Below are 17,146 nucleotides of genomic sequence, written 5' to 3'. Positions count from 1 at the left end.
GTCTGAGCAATACAAAACTTGGAGACAAGTCAAATGATAAGGGAGCAAAAAGGTGTAGGGGCCCCAGGTTTCTATTTGAGCAATTGAAGGATGCTTGTGTTCTACAAAACACCAGGACAAGCCTCTAAATCCAGGTTAGGGGTGGAATCTGGAGAGAGTGATTAAATCGGGTTAGGGAGATCCATCTAGTTTACTCAGCTCTCCCATTTCCATTTAAAATACACATCATCGGGCAATGAATGTACAAATGTGCTTTACACAATTGATGTATGTATGGATTGTGATAAGAGTTGTATGAGCCCCTAATAAAATGATTTAAAAAAAAAAAAGGAACGGTGACCCAAGAGAATGCTCAAATTATTAAAAATAAAATACACATCACCACTAAGTAAATTGAGAACCAAACACACGCTAACAACTAGTTGCCATTGAGGCGACTCTCATGGTAACCACATCTGTGTCAGAGTACCACTGTGGTCCCCAGGGTTTTTGGTGAGTAACATTTCTAGGAAGAGATTTCCAGGACTTTCTCTACGGAGCCTGTGGGTGGAGTTGAACTTCCACCTTTCCATTAGCAGCTGAGTGCATCAACTGTTTATAGGACCTGAGGTCTCCATGTGGGTTCTTCTTGTAGTGGTTAGTCACCATTGAGTGGACTCTGACTCATGATGACATTTATGCATGACAGAATCATTGATCCTGCAAGGTCTCTAGGATCATTGGTATTTGGGGGCCTATTGTTGAGGCTGTTGTGATGTTTTTGCTTGCAAATTGTCTTTCCTTTGAAAAGTGATATTCTTCTCTGGCAAACGGTCTTTTCTTTGTTGTTGGTATTGTTGGTTGGTGTTGAGTCCCTTCTGACTCAGACTCATTGGGACCCTATGTACAGCCAAGCCCTGTGCCATCCTCACAATGACTCTTACAGCCACTGTGTCAATCCATCTCATCGAGGGTCTTCCTCTGTCTCGCTGCCCGTCTACTGAACAAGCATTATGTCCTTTACTAGGGGCTGGATTCTCCTGATAACATGCCCTGTGTACATGAAATTTTTCCTTAGTAATTACATATTATATGTATTCGTTTTGTAATGTGACTATTTCAATTAAGTACTGGTATTGGTGCCCACTGGCTTTAGGCTAGGCTTGAAGAAACCAGCAGTTCTGGATGAGTACTCGGAGAGAGCGGACACCTTGAGAATTGGGATATAGGAAGGTGGAAAGATAAACATCTCTTGGCAGCATCCAAATCCAGAATTCTGTTCCATTCTGGAATTTCTCAGACTGATAGATCCACATAAACACATGGTTCTGATTGATTTAACTATGGGTTCTAAATGATCCCCAGGTTGGTAACACATTTATAGACGATAGATGGCTTCACCCTGGATGCCCTCTGGGTGCCGTTGCACGAGTTGTGACAGTAGCAAAACCCACAGTGTGGATCATCTTTTCCTAGAACTGCCACTGTTAGCACATTGATCTCTGTGTTTATAAAAAGAGGCCACTGTTTGTAAAGACTGAAGCTATTCAATTCCACGCGATCTTCCTTCATTGTTCATTTTAGTTTAATTCGAGGGCAAGGCATTTTCTTTGGAGGAGGATAGGGTAGTTTTTCCCAGGTCTGGAGATTAAACAACTTAGTAGGCATTTCACGTTCAGCTCACTAAAAGGGGATTTGCATATGAACTTGTTTCAGCAAGGAAACATATCTGAATGTGTTTCCTGGGAACTATCTCTTTCTGTGGCAGCTCCCATTGACCATCTACTTCTTTTCTTTTCTTCATCCCTGCAGGTCACTGGATTGAAACTATCCCAGGACCTTGATGATCTTGCCATTCTCTACCTGGCCACAATTCAAGCCATTGCTGTAAGTTATGTTAATGCCACTTTAACAGAAAGCGAAGGCAATCCATAATCTCTAGGCCGCATGCTCCCCACGATATATCATATACTTTGGTGGCAGAAATTCTTAATTAAACAGAAGCTTGCCAGAAAGAGACAGTGGAGTGTCTGCAAGGAGATATTGATGAAAGCCCTCACGTGCTTTACTAATAACTTCACAACACTGAACGCTGCAAAGCACTAAAATCTTTGAATGTCATACTTGTCATTTATCTAATTTGTCTGATAGATGCTATTACAACAAGCAGATACCAAGTATGTTGCATTAAGAAAAGCTGCTGGTAAGAATGTCCAGGTTTCTAAAATGCAGGATAGTGTTTACTTTACAAAAGGACTCATTGTGGGCTTCCTTTAAATAGTAATCTTTCTTAGCACACTGAAGTATGTGTTTTTAGATAATTGGCTGCTTAAGTGAGAGGTTTTAATGACTAGGTCAGTGGAATAATTTAGACCTAAAATGCTAGGAACTCTTCAACCAATCAATCAAAATGGAATTAATCAAAAATGAAGACAGAATCCTAGACGAGCAAAGATCATGGTCAGGGGAATCTAATTGATCTATGACCCATGGGCGGGCTACCAACGGACTCCAGACTCCTGAAAACACATGTGCATATGTTCAGTATGTTTTATAGGCTGTGGCTTTCCAGGTCTCAGAGCAGGTTGAAAACCCGAAATGATAATTAATTCAATCAGGCTTGGTCACTTCTGTAGACAGAGATTGAAAACCAAACAAAGAAATTCAGCTCACCAACTTTTGATTTGAAATTTATTTTTCAGACACATATCTGTTTAGTGTTTCAGTTTGTTAGCGTTACATGCTACTTCATTGCATTAGGTAAATCTGTTGCACAAGACCTCTTCAAAGTGTTGAAAAGCGAGGATATTATTTTGAGAACTAGGGTGGGCCTGACCCATGTAATTTCATTTGCCTGTTATACATATGAAAAGCTGGAAATTGAATAAGGACGACCAAAGAGAAATCGCTACATTTGGACTATGGTGTTGGTGAAGAATATTGAAAGGACCATCAACTGCCAAAAGAACAGACAAATCTGGCTTGGAAGCAGTGCAGTCACAATGCTCCTTAGAGGCAAGGCTGCTGAGACCTTGTTTTCCATCCTTTGGACATGTTGTCAGGACAGACCAGTCCCTGAAGAAGAATGGCATGCATGGTAAAGTGGAGGCGAAGCCAAAAAGAGGGAGGCTTTCAATGAAATGGATTGACACAGTAGCTGCAACAATGGACTCAAACCCAAGGGCAATTGTGAGGGTGGAGCAGGACCAGGAGTGGTTCCTTCTGTTGTACATCGGGTGTCTATGTTGACCCTTACTCAACAGCACAGAACAATAAGGAGAACGTATGCTACTTAATTATTCCACTTCTCCAGATAATCCCCTTCATAAGGCCCATTACTTCAAGTCATAAAAGTACATGCATCTATATCCACATTATCACCAGCAAGTGTGCTTTTCCTATGCTCAGATTTGACCAGAGTGCCCTGTGCAATATGATAGCAAAACTCTCCTTCTATAAGGAAACAGCGCATCTTTAATGCAACCACAAAGGAGGATGGAACTGGCCCACTTGATTTGCTTGAACAGGCCTTTTCGCTTATAGACCAGGCAGACTCGACCTTCCTAAAACAGGTGTCTTATGGATTTCATGGTCGGGCCAGTTCAGTGATATCAATCACATTGCTTTATGCATGGAATCTTGGTCCAAAATAGGCACTTTGGATGTCTATCGAAATTAAGAGAGTTGGAAATGGGAAGAAAATGGAGAACAAAAGGAAGCATCAGTAATAACGATAATTTTTTAATGATTCTGTTTTGCAACCATGGTTATCAGACTGGAACTAAAGAATATGGCTTTGGGAATGTTATTATATGCCAGGCACTACCTTGAACACTTTAACACGGTATCTGATTTAACCTTTGAAACAGGCAGTTTAATCCCCAGTGTACCGACTAGAAAGGCTAAACCTCAGCCCACTTTCTAAACTTGCTTTGGGTCATGCAACTAGTAAGAAGCAGTTTAGATTTGAGCTCACAGCTTTGTAAACAAAAATGAGATATGCAAAGTACTGAAGTATTGTCTACTTTTGATTTTTTTGGTCTTATTATATGACACAGTTTAGAGTGAAAAGAATACCTGAAATGAAATGAATACACCTGGGAAATCAAAGCTGTGAAGTTTGCCCTTCAGAGTACCTGCTAGGAGGTGGACACGCAGGGGGAGACCACAGAGAATGGGTCGAGGAGTCCCAGGACATGATTGTAATTATTGGTAGCTTTGCCGGAGCATTGACTCTATGCCAGGCATTAAACAGAGTGCCTGAGTAGCCTGTGGCTTAGAGCAGAGGAGCTGGTATTATCCTTCTTTTAGTGATCCCCAAGCCCAAACACATTGCCATCAGGTTGAATCTAACTCATAGTGACCCTATAGCACAGGACAGAACTAGCCGTGTGGGTTTCCAAGACTGTAACTCTTCATAGAAGTAGAAAGCCTCTTCTTTTCCCAGAAGAGCAGTTGGTGGTTTTGAACTGCTGACCTTAGGGTTAGCAGCCCAAAGGAGTCTTTTGCCCAAGATCAAACAGCCAGGGAGTGGTTATTGTGGTGGTGGTAGTTGTCAGCAGAGCTCAAGCCAGCCACCTGCCTCATACCAACCCCTTGCCCGAGCACATAGACTGCTGCCCAGTGCTGTGCCATCCCCATGAGCACTTGTAGGTCAGCCCTTTGTGATGCATAAAGTGTTCGTTGGTAGATTTCCAGGCCTCTCCACCTAGACTGTCATAGTTTGAGAGCTCCTTTAGAACTTGTTCATTATAATAGTGACGGGCAGTTCCTTGGGCAGCTACCCTGGCGATGCATTGGCCAGGAAGCAAAGCTGGGTCTCCCTCACGGAGTCAAGATTTCTACGGAACCAGCATTGCCTTCTGCCCTGCCCGTGCGTTGTCAGAATGGGAATTTGAAGCTCGGTCTCACACTCGGGCCACTGCTCCATCCATTTCACCATGCTGTCCCTTCTTGGAGCCATGTGTTAAAACTACATCGTGGACATGAGCTGTCACACGCTCTCGAGAACAATTCTTACTTGCTTCATCTTAGAAAACATTAATTTGGCCTGAAATTGTCTCGCCGATGCCCCCCTCCTGGTAAGAGCACTGCGTTTGAAGTCCAGGGATGCCTAACTGAGGTTAAACTACCTGCAGAAGGAAGGGGAGAAGTCAGCTTCAATTCCCAACTACCACACACTTGGAAAATCCATCTTGCATTTAATGGCCCGTACATGTACTAGAAGCAATGCAGCTTACTCACGCTGTTGTCGTAACGGCCTTTAAAACACCACGAAGGGAAGGCAGCTTTAGAGAAGACATCCTTGGAGAGTCCATTTATTTGGGAGGAGCCCAGTCAGCTTTGCAGAATATTTTCCCCAGGGTGTTCCCTTTGAGAATGCATTTCATTGGCTTAGAACTGTGTCCTCACACCTACGTGTTGTTCTTAACATAAACAGATCCCACCTCCGCCCCACCATGGTCATATCAGGGCTTGGTATTTTGTAGGAATGGGATGACATGAAAGAGAGAGCCTAATGAAGTCAACTTGAATTAAATTCTCTCTGGATCCCGCTGAATGGAAAGGCCTGTCAAACACCCATTTCTCTCCTCAACCTCTTCATCCACAGTGTTCTTTCAGAAAGGACCCTTGGAGGGGACCATTTGCATTTGAAGTCTCTCCATTTGCATTTTGTTTGGTATATCCCCAGTGCAAGAGGCTAATTTTAATTTAAATTCTCTGTGGAAATATTTTTTCCAGAAAGGTGAGCAGGGAACCAAGGCCCTTGGTGGGGCCTGTCAGGAGGGAGCAGCTGTCCTCAGACTGGAGTGTGGGCTGAGGAAAGGGAGTGCCCTGTAACTAACTGCCAGCCCCAGTGGGAAATTCCAGTGGACAATGCAGCAGGACCAGAGCTGGCTGTCAGAGCCCCTCTCAGGGAAGCGCCTCGTATTCAGATCCCTTCTCCCCTTTTCCCAGGGAGGGTGCTCTGTCTGCTCATCACAGGGGCCCAGGCCCTTGTCTTAGGAAAACCAGTGTATCTGTTTTATATTGCATCGCCATACAAATTGACAGGCAGCTAATAGCACCCCTCAACACACACACACACACACACACACACACACACACCATATTGCCTAAAACAAATTATGTAGCTCCTCTTGAATCTCAATTCCCAACTCTCTAGATTGGAGGTAACAATACATCCACCATCTTCAAGTTTGCCGTAAGAATACGCACTGCCTTCAAGTGGATTCAACTCCGAGTGACCCTGAAGGGCAGAGTACAACGAGTCCCTTGGGCTGCTCCAGTCATTTCAGGAGCAGCAAGTCTCATTTACCCAGAGGAGCAGCTTCTGGGTTCGAATCCCTGACTTTGCTTGCATTTAACAGCCAAACTTATAACCCATTACATGAAACTGGAGAGGGCATTTAAATGTGCAGGAGGGTGCTTCCAGCTACCAGTTGTCATTTGAGTTGGTGTCAATTCATGGTGGTCCCATGTGTATCAGAATAGAACTGTGCTCCATAGGGTTTTTGATAACTACTATTTCAGACACAGAGCTTCATAACTTTCTCCTAAAGTGCTTCCAGATGGTTTCAACCTCTAGACCTTTAGCTAGAAGCAAGTGTGCTTTCCCCACTCAAGGTTTCTGTACAGTGCCCAGCATATAGTTAGTACTCAGAGTAGCTTTGATCTGTAAGCTGAGCACTGGGTAAAAATTTTGCATGCACCATTGAACTCACCAACCCTATATCACTATTGTTGTTTTACTTTATAAAAGAGTATATTCAATAAGCTATCTGTGTGAAAGTTGGACATTAAATAAGGAAGTCTGGAGAGGGATGGTTGCATTTGCATGATGGTGCTGGTGAAGAACATGGGAAGTATCAAGGGCTGCCAAAAGAACAAGCAAACCCATCTTGGAAGAAGTACAGCCAGAATGCTCCTTAGAGGCCAGGATGGCCAGACTTCACCTCCTAGACTTCGGACATATTGTCAGGAAAGAGCAGGCCCAGGAAAAGATAGCATGCTTGCTAAAGGTGAGAAAAAATAAGGAAGTGATTGACAAGATGGATTGACACACTGGCTGAGAAAATGGACTCAAAGTACGAACAGTTGTGAGGATGGCGCAGAACCACGCCGTGTTCTGTTTTGTTTGTTGTGCGTAGGGTCACCAAGAGCCAGAAGCAACTGGACAGCACCTACCACCCACAAGGCATCCGACCTCAGTGACTGCAGATTGGTCACTCAGCTGATGGAATGATGCACCTACAGTAGTGTTTTCTATTGACCAACGACAGTGTGATTTTCTACAAAATTCGCTCATGAACCTAAAATAATGCCGGTCTGATGCCACTCAGAGAGCAGAGACGTTATGGCAGCCCTGTCCCTCTCAGGGCTCTGCTCTCTGGGGAACAGGAAGCACAAAGCGACCGCCCTGCGTTCATGATGTAGATATTACCAAGGACCTGGGGTGGGGAGTCCCGCGTTGTTACTGCACCAGTAGAGTAGAGAGGTTGAGCCATGCAAGGAAGAAATGGGGAAGTGTTTCCTCAGAATAATCAAAGGATTCAGAATTCTTGAACCACAGACCGATACCTGGCCAGTCAGAGCCTCTCCACCAGTGGTTCTCAACCTGGGGGTCGGATGACCCTTTCACAGGGGTCGCCGATTCATAACAGTACAAAATGACAGTTATGAAGTAGCAATGAAAATAAGTTTATGATTGGGGGTCACCACAACATGAACTCTATGAAAGGGTCGCAGCATTAGGAAGGTTGAGAACCACTGCTCTACAGTCTATCTCCAATGAAGGGGCCGGTGATTACAACCTACATGGACTCATAGGGAACGTGGTACTAGGTTGGCTCCTAAGACCACATTTTTGTCTTTTTTTAAAATGTAAACATTTCTGATAATCCATGTCACTTTCAAGGACGCAATATGGTATTATGAGTCCCGTTTTAAAAACTTGAGAATTGAATGTAGAAAAACTAGGCTTGAGGTGGATATAAGAAATATGTAAAATACCTGAAGGCTATCCTAGCTTTTATTTATTTACTTTTCAGTTCACAACACATATTCCTAGCTATTACAGACTCGCGCTTCAGATTGGACTAAAGTCCTAGAAACGAAAGGACCAAGCACTCTGTGGTGGACTTAAAGGCATTGTAGACCTGAAATCCTGAAATTATTTATAATACAAGTATATTTATGAATATGAATTTTTCTTAGGAAGGTCAGTGGATTTCATCCTATTCTCAAGGGGGTTCATGACCTCCAAAATGCTGAAGCAAGAACGAACATCTGGGGCTAATCAGTCATATTCCATAAGCAGGAACTGGCCTTACACAATACAACTTGTTTTACTTTTTAAAACACATCACATCTGTGGATTCTCTTTGGAGGCCCAAATTTCACCTAATTCACATTCTTACCAGATTCACACACTGCCTCAGTGACCCTTCAAGACCTCTGGTGTATAGCTGGCCTCTGGCCTTTCACTCTTGAATGGGTGCTGCATCATTGACTCCACCGCAATGAGGATTTCAGAGCCTCTGGTCCACAGGTTACCCTGAGGGCCAGGCAGCCAGCTCTCCCATTGACTTTTGGGACCTTAAAACCCGCTTCTTTAGAGTTGGTCAGAAATATCCAGACTCTTCCCCAAAGCTCTTCCTTTACCATGCTAAAACCTCTGCTGCTTCTTGCGCTCACGCTAATCTACTGCCTTCTCTGTGGACTTGGGTACCATCTTCCCAACAGCATTGTAACACTCTCACTAAGAACTGCCCTGCCGCTCACATCCTCCGTTTCTTCCAGGCACTGCCTTCCTGAGGACGGCACCAGCTGTGGAGACACATTGGCTTCTGAAGTCCTTGGCCTCCTTGTATCCAGCGATTCTTTCTCTGCTTCCCTGCTAGCCGCTCACTCACATGTCCAGAGCTCAGGCTTTGTCACACATGCTTCTCAGAACTTCCTAACCTCTAAATGCTTCAAGGGTTATCTACCCTCCAACCATCCACATTCCTACGGAAATGGACACAGCCCCACTCCATTGCTCAGTGGAACCACTTTATCAAACGTTACCATGTATCCGCCTCTTGTGGCCATGTGCCAGCTCATCTTTTTGTTTGCAACCATTCATTATGGTTTTGGAACTTCCAGTTATTGAACATCCAAACAAATTATGATTTTTGTCTACTCACATTTTGAAGATAATCTTAAGAACTGTGCTCAAAAATTCCCCTTGATAATGTAAGGCAATGCCCTAGTCTCAAGCACCGAAGTTTTTTTTTTAATTGAGTTTAGTATACTTAGCAGGACAAGCATGAAGCTACTGTGCTTTAGAAGAGAATAAGACACAGGGTGGGAATTAAAATAGAGGGAAGTCTTGAGTCAACCAGACCATCTGATTTTCCCCCATCTCAGGACCAAGATAATGATTTTCCATCATCATCAAGGACTAAGAATGGATTCTGGCTCTGGAAGCCTCACCATTAGAGAAGCACGAGCTAGTACCTAGGGATAGCAAAGGGACATCTAGCTTTGTGTAGCCCCAAACCTTGTGTCTCATCTTCTTCACATATTGAAGCCCCTTTGCCAGGTCTGTTGCTGGATTTGTTGTAGCTTTTTCCGAGGAACAAACATCATTAGTGCCAATTCAGGTAAGGAAGACAGGCCCCAAGTCACTGGATCTATTCATTCTAGAAAGCCGTTGCTGATTATTCTATGCCCAGGACCCAGTGGAGGGCTTGGGCCCCCGTAGCTGCTCATCCAATATTTGAAAGAATGGTGTTAATAGTCAATCTGTTAGCACTGTCAATTTTGTCTGTCCAGGCTGTATTCCTACTGGTAGAAGAAAAGAGTGTGGTAATTGGGAAGACAGTCAGAAAAGCCCACATTGGAATTCTCACCCAGCAGCTTCATGAACGATGTGGTGCTAGGCAACATAATCTCTCCAAGTCTCAGTGTTCAGAGATGGTGTGTGTATAGCTGGTAGGCAGTGTCTGACACGAGCTCAATGCTCAGCCATGTTCAATGTCATTTACTATTCCAAGTAGTACTATGTTCCTAAAAATACTTAGGATGCCTTCTTGTGTTTTCCCCTTTAAGTTTGGAACCCGCCACATCATAGAGACCATGGAGGCAGCCGGGCACTCTCTCAGCACTTTGTTCCTGTGTGGGGGCCTCAGCAAGAATCCCCTTTTTGTGCAAATGCACGCAGACATCACCGGTAAGTCTGAGGAGGAAGAGAGAAGACCATTATGAGTTTGGCAGCAAATGAGCGTGCCTAAGCTCTGGGCAGGTTTGGGGATCTCATCAGGGGGTGTGTCAAACTATTGTGGATTTATATATTACAAAGCTGTGCTTCACTGTAGTGATAGGAAAAGTGGCTTCTGTTGATATCCACCTATTGCATGCTAGTGAGAAGTGGCATGTGGAGGATGGAAAGGACTCAAGCCCAATAGGAATACTCATTCAGCATGTATGAGTACCTCTTCTGGCCCAGCCACTGTGCTGAGTATTGAAGATGCAGTGATGAAAGCCCTAGGAGATCGCAGTCTAATGAAAGAGGCAAATAGGTTGAAACAGTGTGACAGGAGCTCTGAGTGAGCCCGGCACAGGCATGATGGAGACAGGGTGGGCACGTCCTTCAATCTTGGACCCATGAAGGTCCAGGACAAGTGATTGGAAGTAAGTGATATTGGAACCATTTTGAAGAAAAGAGTCTAAGCACACCTGCTTTGGCAACTGTGTATCTGGCTGCAGATGGGGGATTTGAGTCCCTGAACCCCGGGACCCTGTGATTCCAGTTCATCAGAATCAGCGGTCCTGGTTCACTTGGAGAGAATCCAGGGTAAGCAGCTTAGCCCTGTCGGATATGGGCAGACAATAGGACACAGGATTTTCTGTAAAGCAGTGGTTTTCAACCCTCCTAATGCTGCGACCCTTTCATATAGTTCCTCATGCTGTGGTGACCACCCCCCCAACCATAGCATTATTTTTGTGCTACTTCATAACTGTAATTTTGCTACTGTTATGAATCAGGTGACCCCTGTGAAAGGGTCATCCAACCCCCAAAGGGGTCGCCACCCACAGGTTGAGAACTGCTGCTGTAGAGCCTCCCGGGCCCCAAGGAAGAGGCCCCAGTGGTAGGAGCCTTACTAGTGTCCTAGCTGTTGTTCTAGACTGCTGTCCCTTAAATCAAGTGCTCTCATCTCTCGTGTTAGGCCAAGTTGTCTCGAGAAACAAATCCAGTGGCAAGCATCCGTGCGTAAGACATAAATTTACATTTAGAAGGAACTTTACATCAAGAAGGCACCCCAGTTCAATGCAACTCCAGCCATAGGTCCAATCAATGCCAGCGGGCCCTCTTAAGACTCCTGGTACTGCAGGCCGATCCCACAGCACGTTACAGCAGGAAGCTGGGAGATAGCAGGCAGCTGGTTCAGTCTCATGGATCCAAGGCCAGTGGAAGTGTGACAGGGTTCAGACAGCTTTCAGGGCGAGATGGCCCACGGGGGGCCACCCCCGGAGGCAGCAGTCACACATTCCCAGTGAGGAGGAAGGCAAAGTGGCCGAGAGAGAGGCAGTTCCCGGAGTCCCTCACACTCATAGAAAAGGCCAGCCCCCCAAGGAGGTGTCATCGAAATACCACTCGATTGACAAGTTTGACTCGACCTCTAGCCAAAGTGCCTAGTTGACATAAAATTATCCAACGACCACACCTCTCTTGTTCCTTTTTGTCCCCGTGTCTCCTGAGGACTCGCGTTGCTTCTCACACCTCATCACAGAGTAGCCAGGCACTAAGGCAGTAAAGGGAGAGCATGGGTGGTATGGACCTCGTTGTTAGCCCCAACTCTAGCCCGAGCCCCAACTCAACCACCTTACTGGGGCTCCCAGGCATCATGCCTGCTTCTTGTCTCCTGTTCTCCGGGCGCTTTACCTCGGACAGCCGAGTGGGCCCTCAACTGGGTGGGTCTCTCCTTTTTTTGAGTTTTCCCCTCGTCTTCTCCACTCAGGCCATACGCTGGGCTACTTCTTGTAGCTGAGTGCACGACCAAACATAAGGACATACGTCACCACCGTATGTTGAAATAAAAGTAAGTTAATTTATCTCCATCTTAGAGGGCGGTAGACTGAAGCACAAGGCAACCTGAAATATAGGAAAAGTACACAGTCTAAGGATCCATCTCTCAGCACATTTGGTCATTGTTTTGGTTGTTAGTAACATCAAATCCGTTCCAACTCACAGCAGCCCTTTGTACAATCTTTGTCCCCCTGCTCCTGTGCCCTCCTCACAGAAGTTGTGATGTGTGGTTACATTCTAGCCCACCCCCGCACCTCGACAGCCCATCTTATTTGAAGTCTTCCTCGTTTTCACTGCCCCTCCACTTTACTAAGCATGAGCTCCTTTTCCAGGGATTAGTCACTCCTGATAACATGACCACAGTCCTGAGATGAAATCTATTCATCCTTGCTTCTAACGAGCATTCTGGTAGGACTTGTTCCCAAACAGAAGGGTTTGGTCTTTTATGGAGGTCCGTGGTACTTTCCACGGTCTTTCGCCAGCACCATAACCAGGTAGAGATTAGTGTTTCGTTAACCAAGCTCCTGCTGTGTGTTGGTGTGGGTCACCTTATCTGCTTTTCATTCTCACAGATGATCAAAATGTAGAAATTCTGTCCCCCATTTTACAGACAATGAAACTGAACCCCAAGGAGGTAAATTAAAACTACCTAAAGTCAAACAGCTGCTGGGGACAGCCCCTGTATTGTGACCCCCAATGCCTAGGCCCAGAGTCCTGTCAGGGCTTTCTAATCCAGTGTTTTCCAATCTGGGCTGCAAAAGAATACATCTACCCTCTAGTTTGAATAATGGGCTACAGTATAAAACAATTTTATATTTTATATTGCCAGAGGCCACTAAATTTGGGGTTGCTGTTGTTTTCCTAAAATGAGGCGGTGGGCCAAATACGTTGGGGAGCCCTTGCCTTCCCTCTGCTGCTGACCGGGTTCCCTGGCTCTTGGTGACGACATTTGTGCCCTGTGGATAAACACCGAGCCCAGATGAATGTCTAATGTTCATGAGGAAAAGGGAAAATCAACAACACAGTAGCTACATTTCTCAAAAACCCAGTTGGCTGGTTCGGATAAGAATCAGATTTAAGATGTGATCGGGGACTTTTCCAATCTCCAGGTGTGAAACAGGAGCCCTGTGGGTGCCTCATTTAAGTGTTTCCCTCGGAATGCCCCCGGGGCAGCGCTGTGTCACATGGAGTCGCTCTGGGTCAAAATCAACTGGCCGGCCCCTCAGGACAGCAGCAACCGCGAAAGCTGGAGGGCCGATGAAAGCAGCCTTTCGGAGGGCGCGCTGAGGTGGATGGGGAAGGGGAAGCAGGGACCCCGAGAGCAGGTCGGCCCCGAGTGACCCAGGGCTCCATGGCACCCTGCCTCCAGCCTCCCCTGGAGGGTCGGGTCAGAGCTCAGGCCGGAGCAGAAGCCAGGGGAGGAGGGCGGGTGTGTGGCGCTTCACAGCAAGCTCTGCTCTGGAGCCGGTTCTCGGCCAGCCTTTGAATGAAAAGGCCCTTCATCGTGACTCGGATTCCGATGGAAACTGGACCCTTTGTCCCCAGCGATGGACCCGTTGCAGTTCCGGACAAAGGGACCTTTTCTTGGGCCTGGCATGCCTCTTCCTGGAGGGACTGACAAGCATCTGCCTTTAAGTGCTCCGGGTTCTGTGAAAGTCAGGAAAGAGTCAGAGAAAGCAGTTCACGTTCCGCACGTGTGCGCCTGTCCCAGTGGCAAGCACGCGCCCCGCCCGCAGCAGGTAAAGCCTGGGCTGCCTTCAAACAGCGCCATTGGAAAGGAAGGCTTGTGCCGGACCAAAGCGCCCCATCACGATGCCCAGGATGCACGCGGAGAGCGCCACGGGCTTGGTCTGCCCAAGGGCCCTGTGACAGGGGACACATTGCTGTCTCTCCGCCCCCGGTGGAGGCAATATTATCGCCTTCCTAGGGGTGCAGCGGAGGAACAAATGCTCCCAAGTTTGCTCGGTGCCGTCTCTACCGGTTCTCCAAGGAGATGCTCAGTAATAAATGCTAGTTCTCAAGCAGAAAGAAAATGTTTTGAGAATGATGAAAGCAACAAATGTACTTGACACAATGGGCGGATGTCTGGATTGTGAGAAGAGTCCTATGAGCCCCCAATAAAATGATATAAAAAAATGATAGTTCACTTCTTCCCTCCAGGTAGCCTCAGGCCCAAAGGAGGCGGAGGGTGTTGGTGGAGAGTTGGGGGCCAGGCAGTTCCATATGAGGGAGTCTTTGCCATTTGTGAAACTGCTTGTTCTAAGCAGGCATGGGGAGGAGATCCCCACTTTGCCACCTGGAGACGTGTCCTCTCATGAGGGGAAAGGGCCTCTGTGTGCCTCAGCCATTGCGTGTGCTGTGGTTTCGAGACATGCTTGCAGTGAGCTAAAGTTGTACCACGCCGGCCTCCCTCCTTGACTTGGGATTAAATGTCCCTTCTTCCAAATCTTTTATTTTTTTCATGCTGACAATTAGAGTGACATGCTGTATTAGTCTGAGTAGACTAGAGAAACAAATCCATAGAGACTCATGTATGTAAGAGAGAGTTTTATGTAAGGGTAATTGTACATTAAGAAAGTATCCCAACCCAATCCAGTTCAGGCCCCTATGTCTGATATTAGCCCCAAAGCCCTCTTCAGACTCACGAAACACATGCAATACCGCCAAATGTAGGAAGATCACAGACCAGTGGGTGTGAAGTCTTGTGGGTCCAGTGGCATTGTAAGCATCTCAGCACTGTCTGGGGTCTCTCCATAGCTTCTCCAGTTCCCAGGGTACAGGACCTATCAGCATAGTGCCTTGTGTCTTGTCAGTAGAGCGTCTCCAAGGGATTGAGTAGAGAGAGAGACGTGTCTCCTGCCTCTAAGGAGGAGATCCAGGAATTCCCAGAATCCTTAGAGGAAGGTCATGCCCACACAGAGGCCTCATTGGCTATATCCTGATTGACAGCCTAGACTCCACCCCTACACTCTTCATCCTCAAATTGACACCAGATTATGTAACTACCACACACTCCATACTCCCTGTCTTGTCATCAAAATCATTTCTTCAATCATTTGTTCATCAGAGTGCGCCAACCACTGAGGTTGGCATGGGGTTGCAAAAAAAGGAACAATCGTGTTCTGCCAAGAGATCATCGTAAAACACACGCAGGAAAGTGCTCTCAGTATTTAGCTGACTGTTCAGCAGGAAGACAGTGGGGACCCAGCCAAGTGAGGGGTCAGTGTCAGTCAGATCCAGACACTGAGTAGGTAGATACATGCTCCCCTTTGTTTAACTGAGGGGCAAGTTAAGGATGTGTTGCAGCGTAAGGAATCTTCTCATGGAGGATGCATTGAGCTGCTATATGGAATGTCGGGTTCAAAGCCACTCCTCTTCGGAGGAAGGAAGATGAGGCCGTCTTCTCCAGTAAAGATTTAAAGTCTCAGAAGCCTGTCCTATAAATCACAGTGATTCAGAATTGACTCATGGACAGTGGGATTAGTTTGGGTTTGGGCTTTACAGAGGTGTGGAGACCTGTTGGTGTAGTGGTTTTGTGTTGGGCTGCTAACCACAGGGTCAGGAGTTCAAAACCACCAGGGGCTCCTCAGGAGAAAGACAAGGCTTTTTTACTCCTATAGAGAGCTACAATCCTGGAAATGTACAGGGGCAGTCCTTCCCTGCCCTTTAGAGTTGCCATGAGTCAGCCTGGACTCTGGAGGGCAGGGAGAGGGTACATTGTGTACTCCCTAAGTGGTGCACACACCAATTAATGAGTTCAACAGCTCCCAGAAAGGTTGGGAGTTTGAGTCTGTCCAGAAGTGCCTCAGAACAAAGACCGGGAGATCTGCTTCCAGAATCCCCCACTGAAAAGCTACAAAGCACAGTTCTACGCTGACACACATGCAGTCGCCATGAATCAGAATAGAATTAACACAGAGCTACTAATAGTGTTACCACCCCTCAGTTTATAAAAGAGAAGGGGGGGCAGTGACACAACCAGGGACTTAGGGCACTCTATAAAGACAGCTGCCTGGCCAGAGCTCGATTAAGGGTGCAGCCAGAGGCAAGAGGCCTTTAGTTATGGCCCACATTGGCCAATCTGACTGGGCCCAGAGGCAAGGAATGAATCTGTAGAAGTAATGACAGTGGTCCAGCACAGCAAACAAATATACTCCCTGCCATCAAGTTGATTCTGACTTATAGCAACCTTTTAGAACCCTATAGGATACGGTAGATGTGTCCCTGTGAGTTTCTGATACCGTAGCTCTTTATTGGTGTAGGAGGTCCTGTCTTTCTCCTCGGGAGCAGCTGGTGTTTTCAAACTGCTGACCTTATGTTTTAGCAGCTCAACGCATCACCACTACCCCACCAGGGCTCCTTACACCAAAGGAAAGATTTCAGAAAAAGGTAAACTTCAAGAATAGTAATAGCTAATGGTAAGTTCGTATTTTCTCTGAACTAAGCACTATTCCAAATGTCTTATGTGAGCTGATATGTGTCTTACCTATATTAGTATTTTGATCCTCACAGCCATCCTGTAAGTTAGATGAGGTTTTAACCTCATTTTGTAGATGAGAAAATGAGTCACAGAGAGTTTTGTTAACTTGCCCCAAATCACACAGCTAAGTCTGTGAGGTAGCCAGAATTTAAACCTGGTATTCAGACTACAGGAAATGTTGGGGTGTACCTTAAGACCTGATGGGGGACTCACAGGCTCACCTGGGACTTCAAGGAGGACCCTGTCAGTAGCTCCTCCAAGGCTGTGTTAGTCTGGGTACTTTAGAGAAACAAATCCATAGAAACTCATGTATAAGAGAGAGTTTTATATAAAGGTTAAATGCACATCAAGAAAACATCCCAACCCAGTGCTGCCCAAGCCCACAAGTCCAACAGTAGCCCATATGCCCAACACTAATCCACAAAATCCTCCTCCATCTCAAAAAACAGATGCAATGATGCCGACTGCAGGAGAAAAACCAAGTCAGTGAATGTGTAAGCATCTCAGCACTGGCAGAGGTCTCCACACGGTGCTCCAGCACCCAGGGCTGCATCGGGGTTGGCCCATGTGGCTTCTTCTCAGGGATGTCTTGCAGGAAGTGAGTCTTGCAAGCA

At 46.2% G+C, this 17,146-nt stretch overlaps 1 protein-coding gene across 5 annotated transcripts in view; it reads left to right on the top strand.

Annotated features, from left to right (window-relative positions):
- FGGY (FGGY carbohydrate kinase domain containing) overlaps nucleotides 1–17,146 on the top strand; it is a 564,284-nt gene that overhangs the window by 445,061 nt on the left and 102,077 nt on the right. For all 5 annotated transcript variants that reach the window (XM_045291915.1, XM_045291914.1, XM_045291916.1 and 2 more), the window contains 2 exons: nucleotides 1,792–1,866; nucleotides 10,075–10,195. In XM_045291915.1, coding sequence (XP_045147850.1) covers nucleotides 1,792–1,866; nucleotides 10,075–10,195 — 196 coding nt within the window. The remainder of the gene's footprint in view (nucleotides 1–1,791; nucleotides 1,867–10,074; nucleotides 10,196–17,146) is intronic.

This window comes from Echinops telfairi, unplaced genomic scaffold, assembly GCF_000313985.2.
Source record: "Echinops telfairi isolate 266 unplaced genomic scaffold, ASM31398v2 ScPeMD7_443;HRSCAF=831, whole genome shotgun sequence".
Lineage (NCBI taxonomy): Eukaryota > Metazoa > Chordata > Mammalia > Afrosoricida > Tenrecidae > Echinops > Echinops telfairi.
Note: the sequence above shows the minus strand (reverse complement) of the source record. Positions and strands in the feature narration are given on the sequence as shown.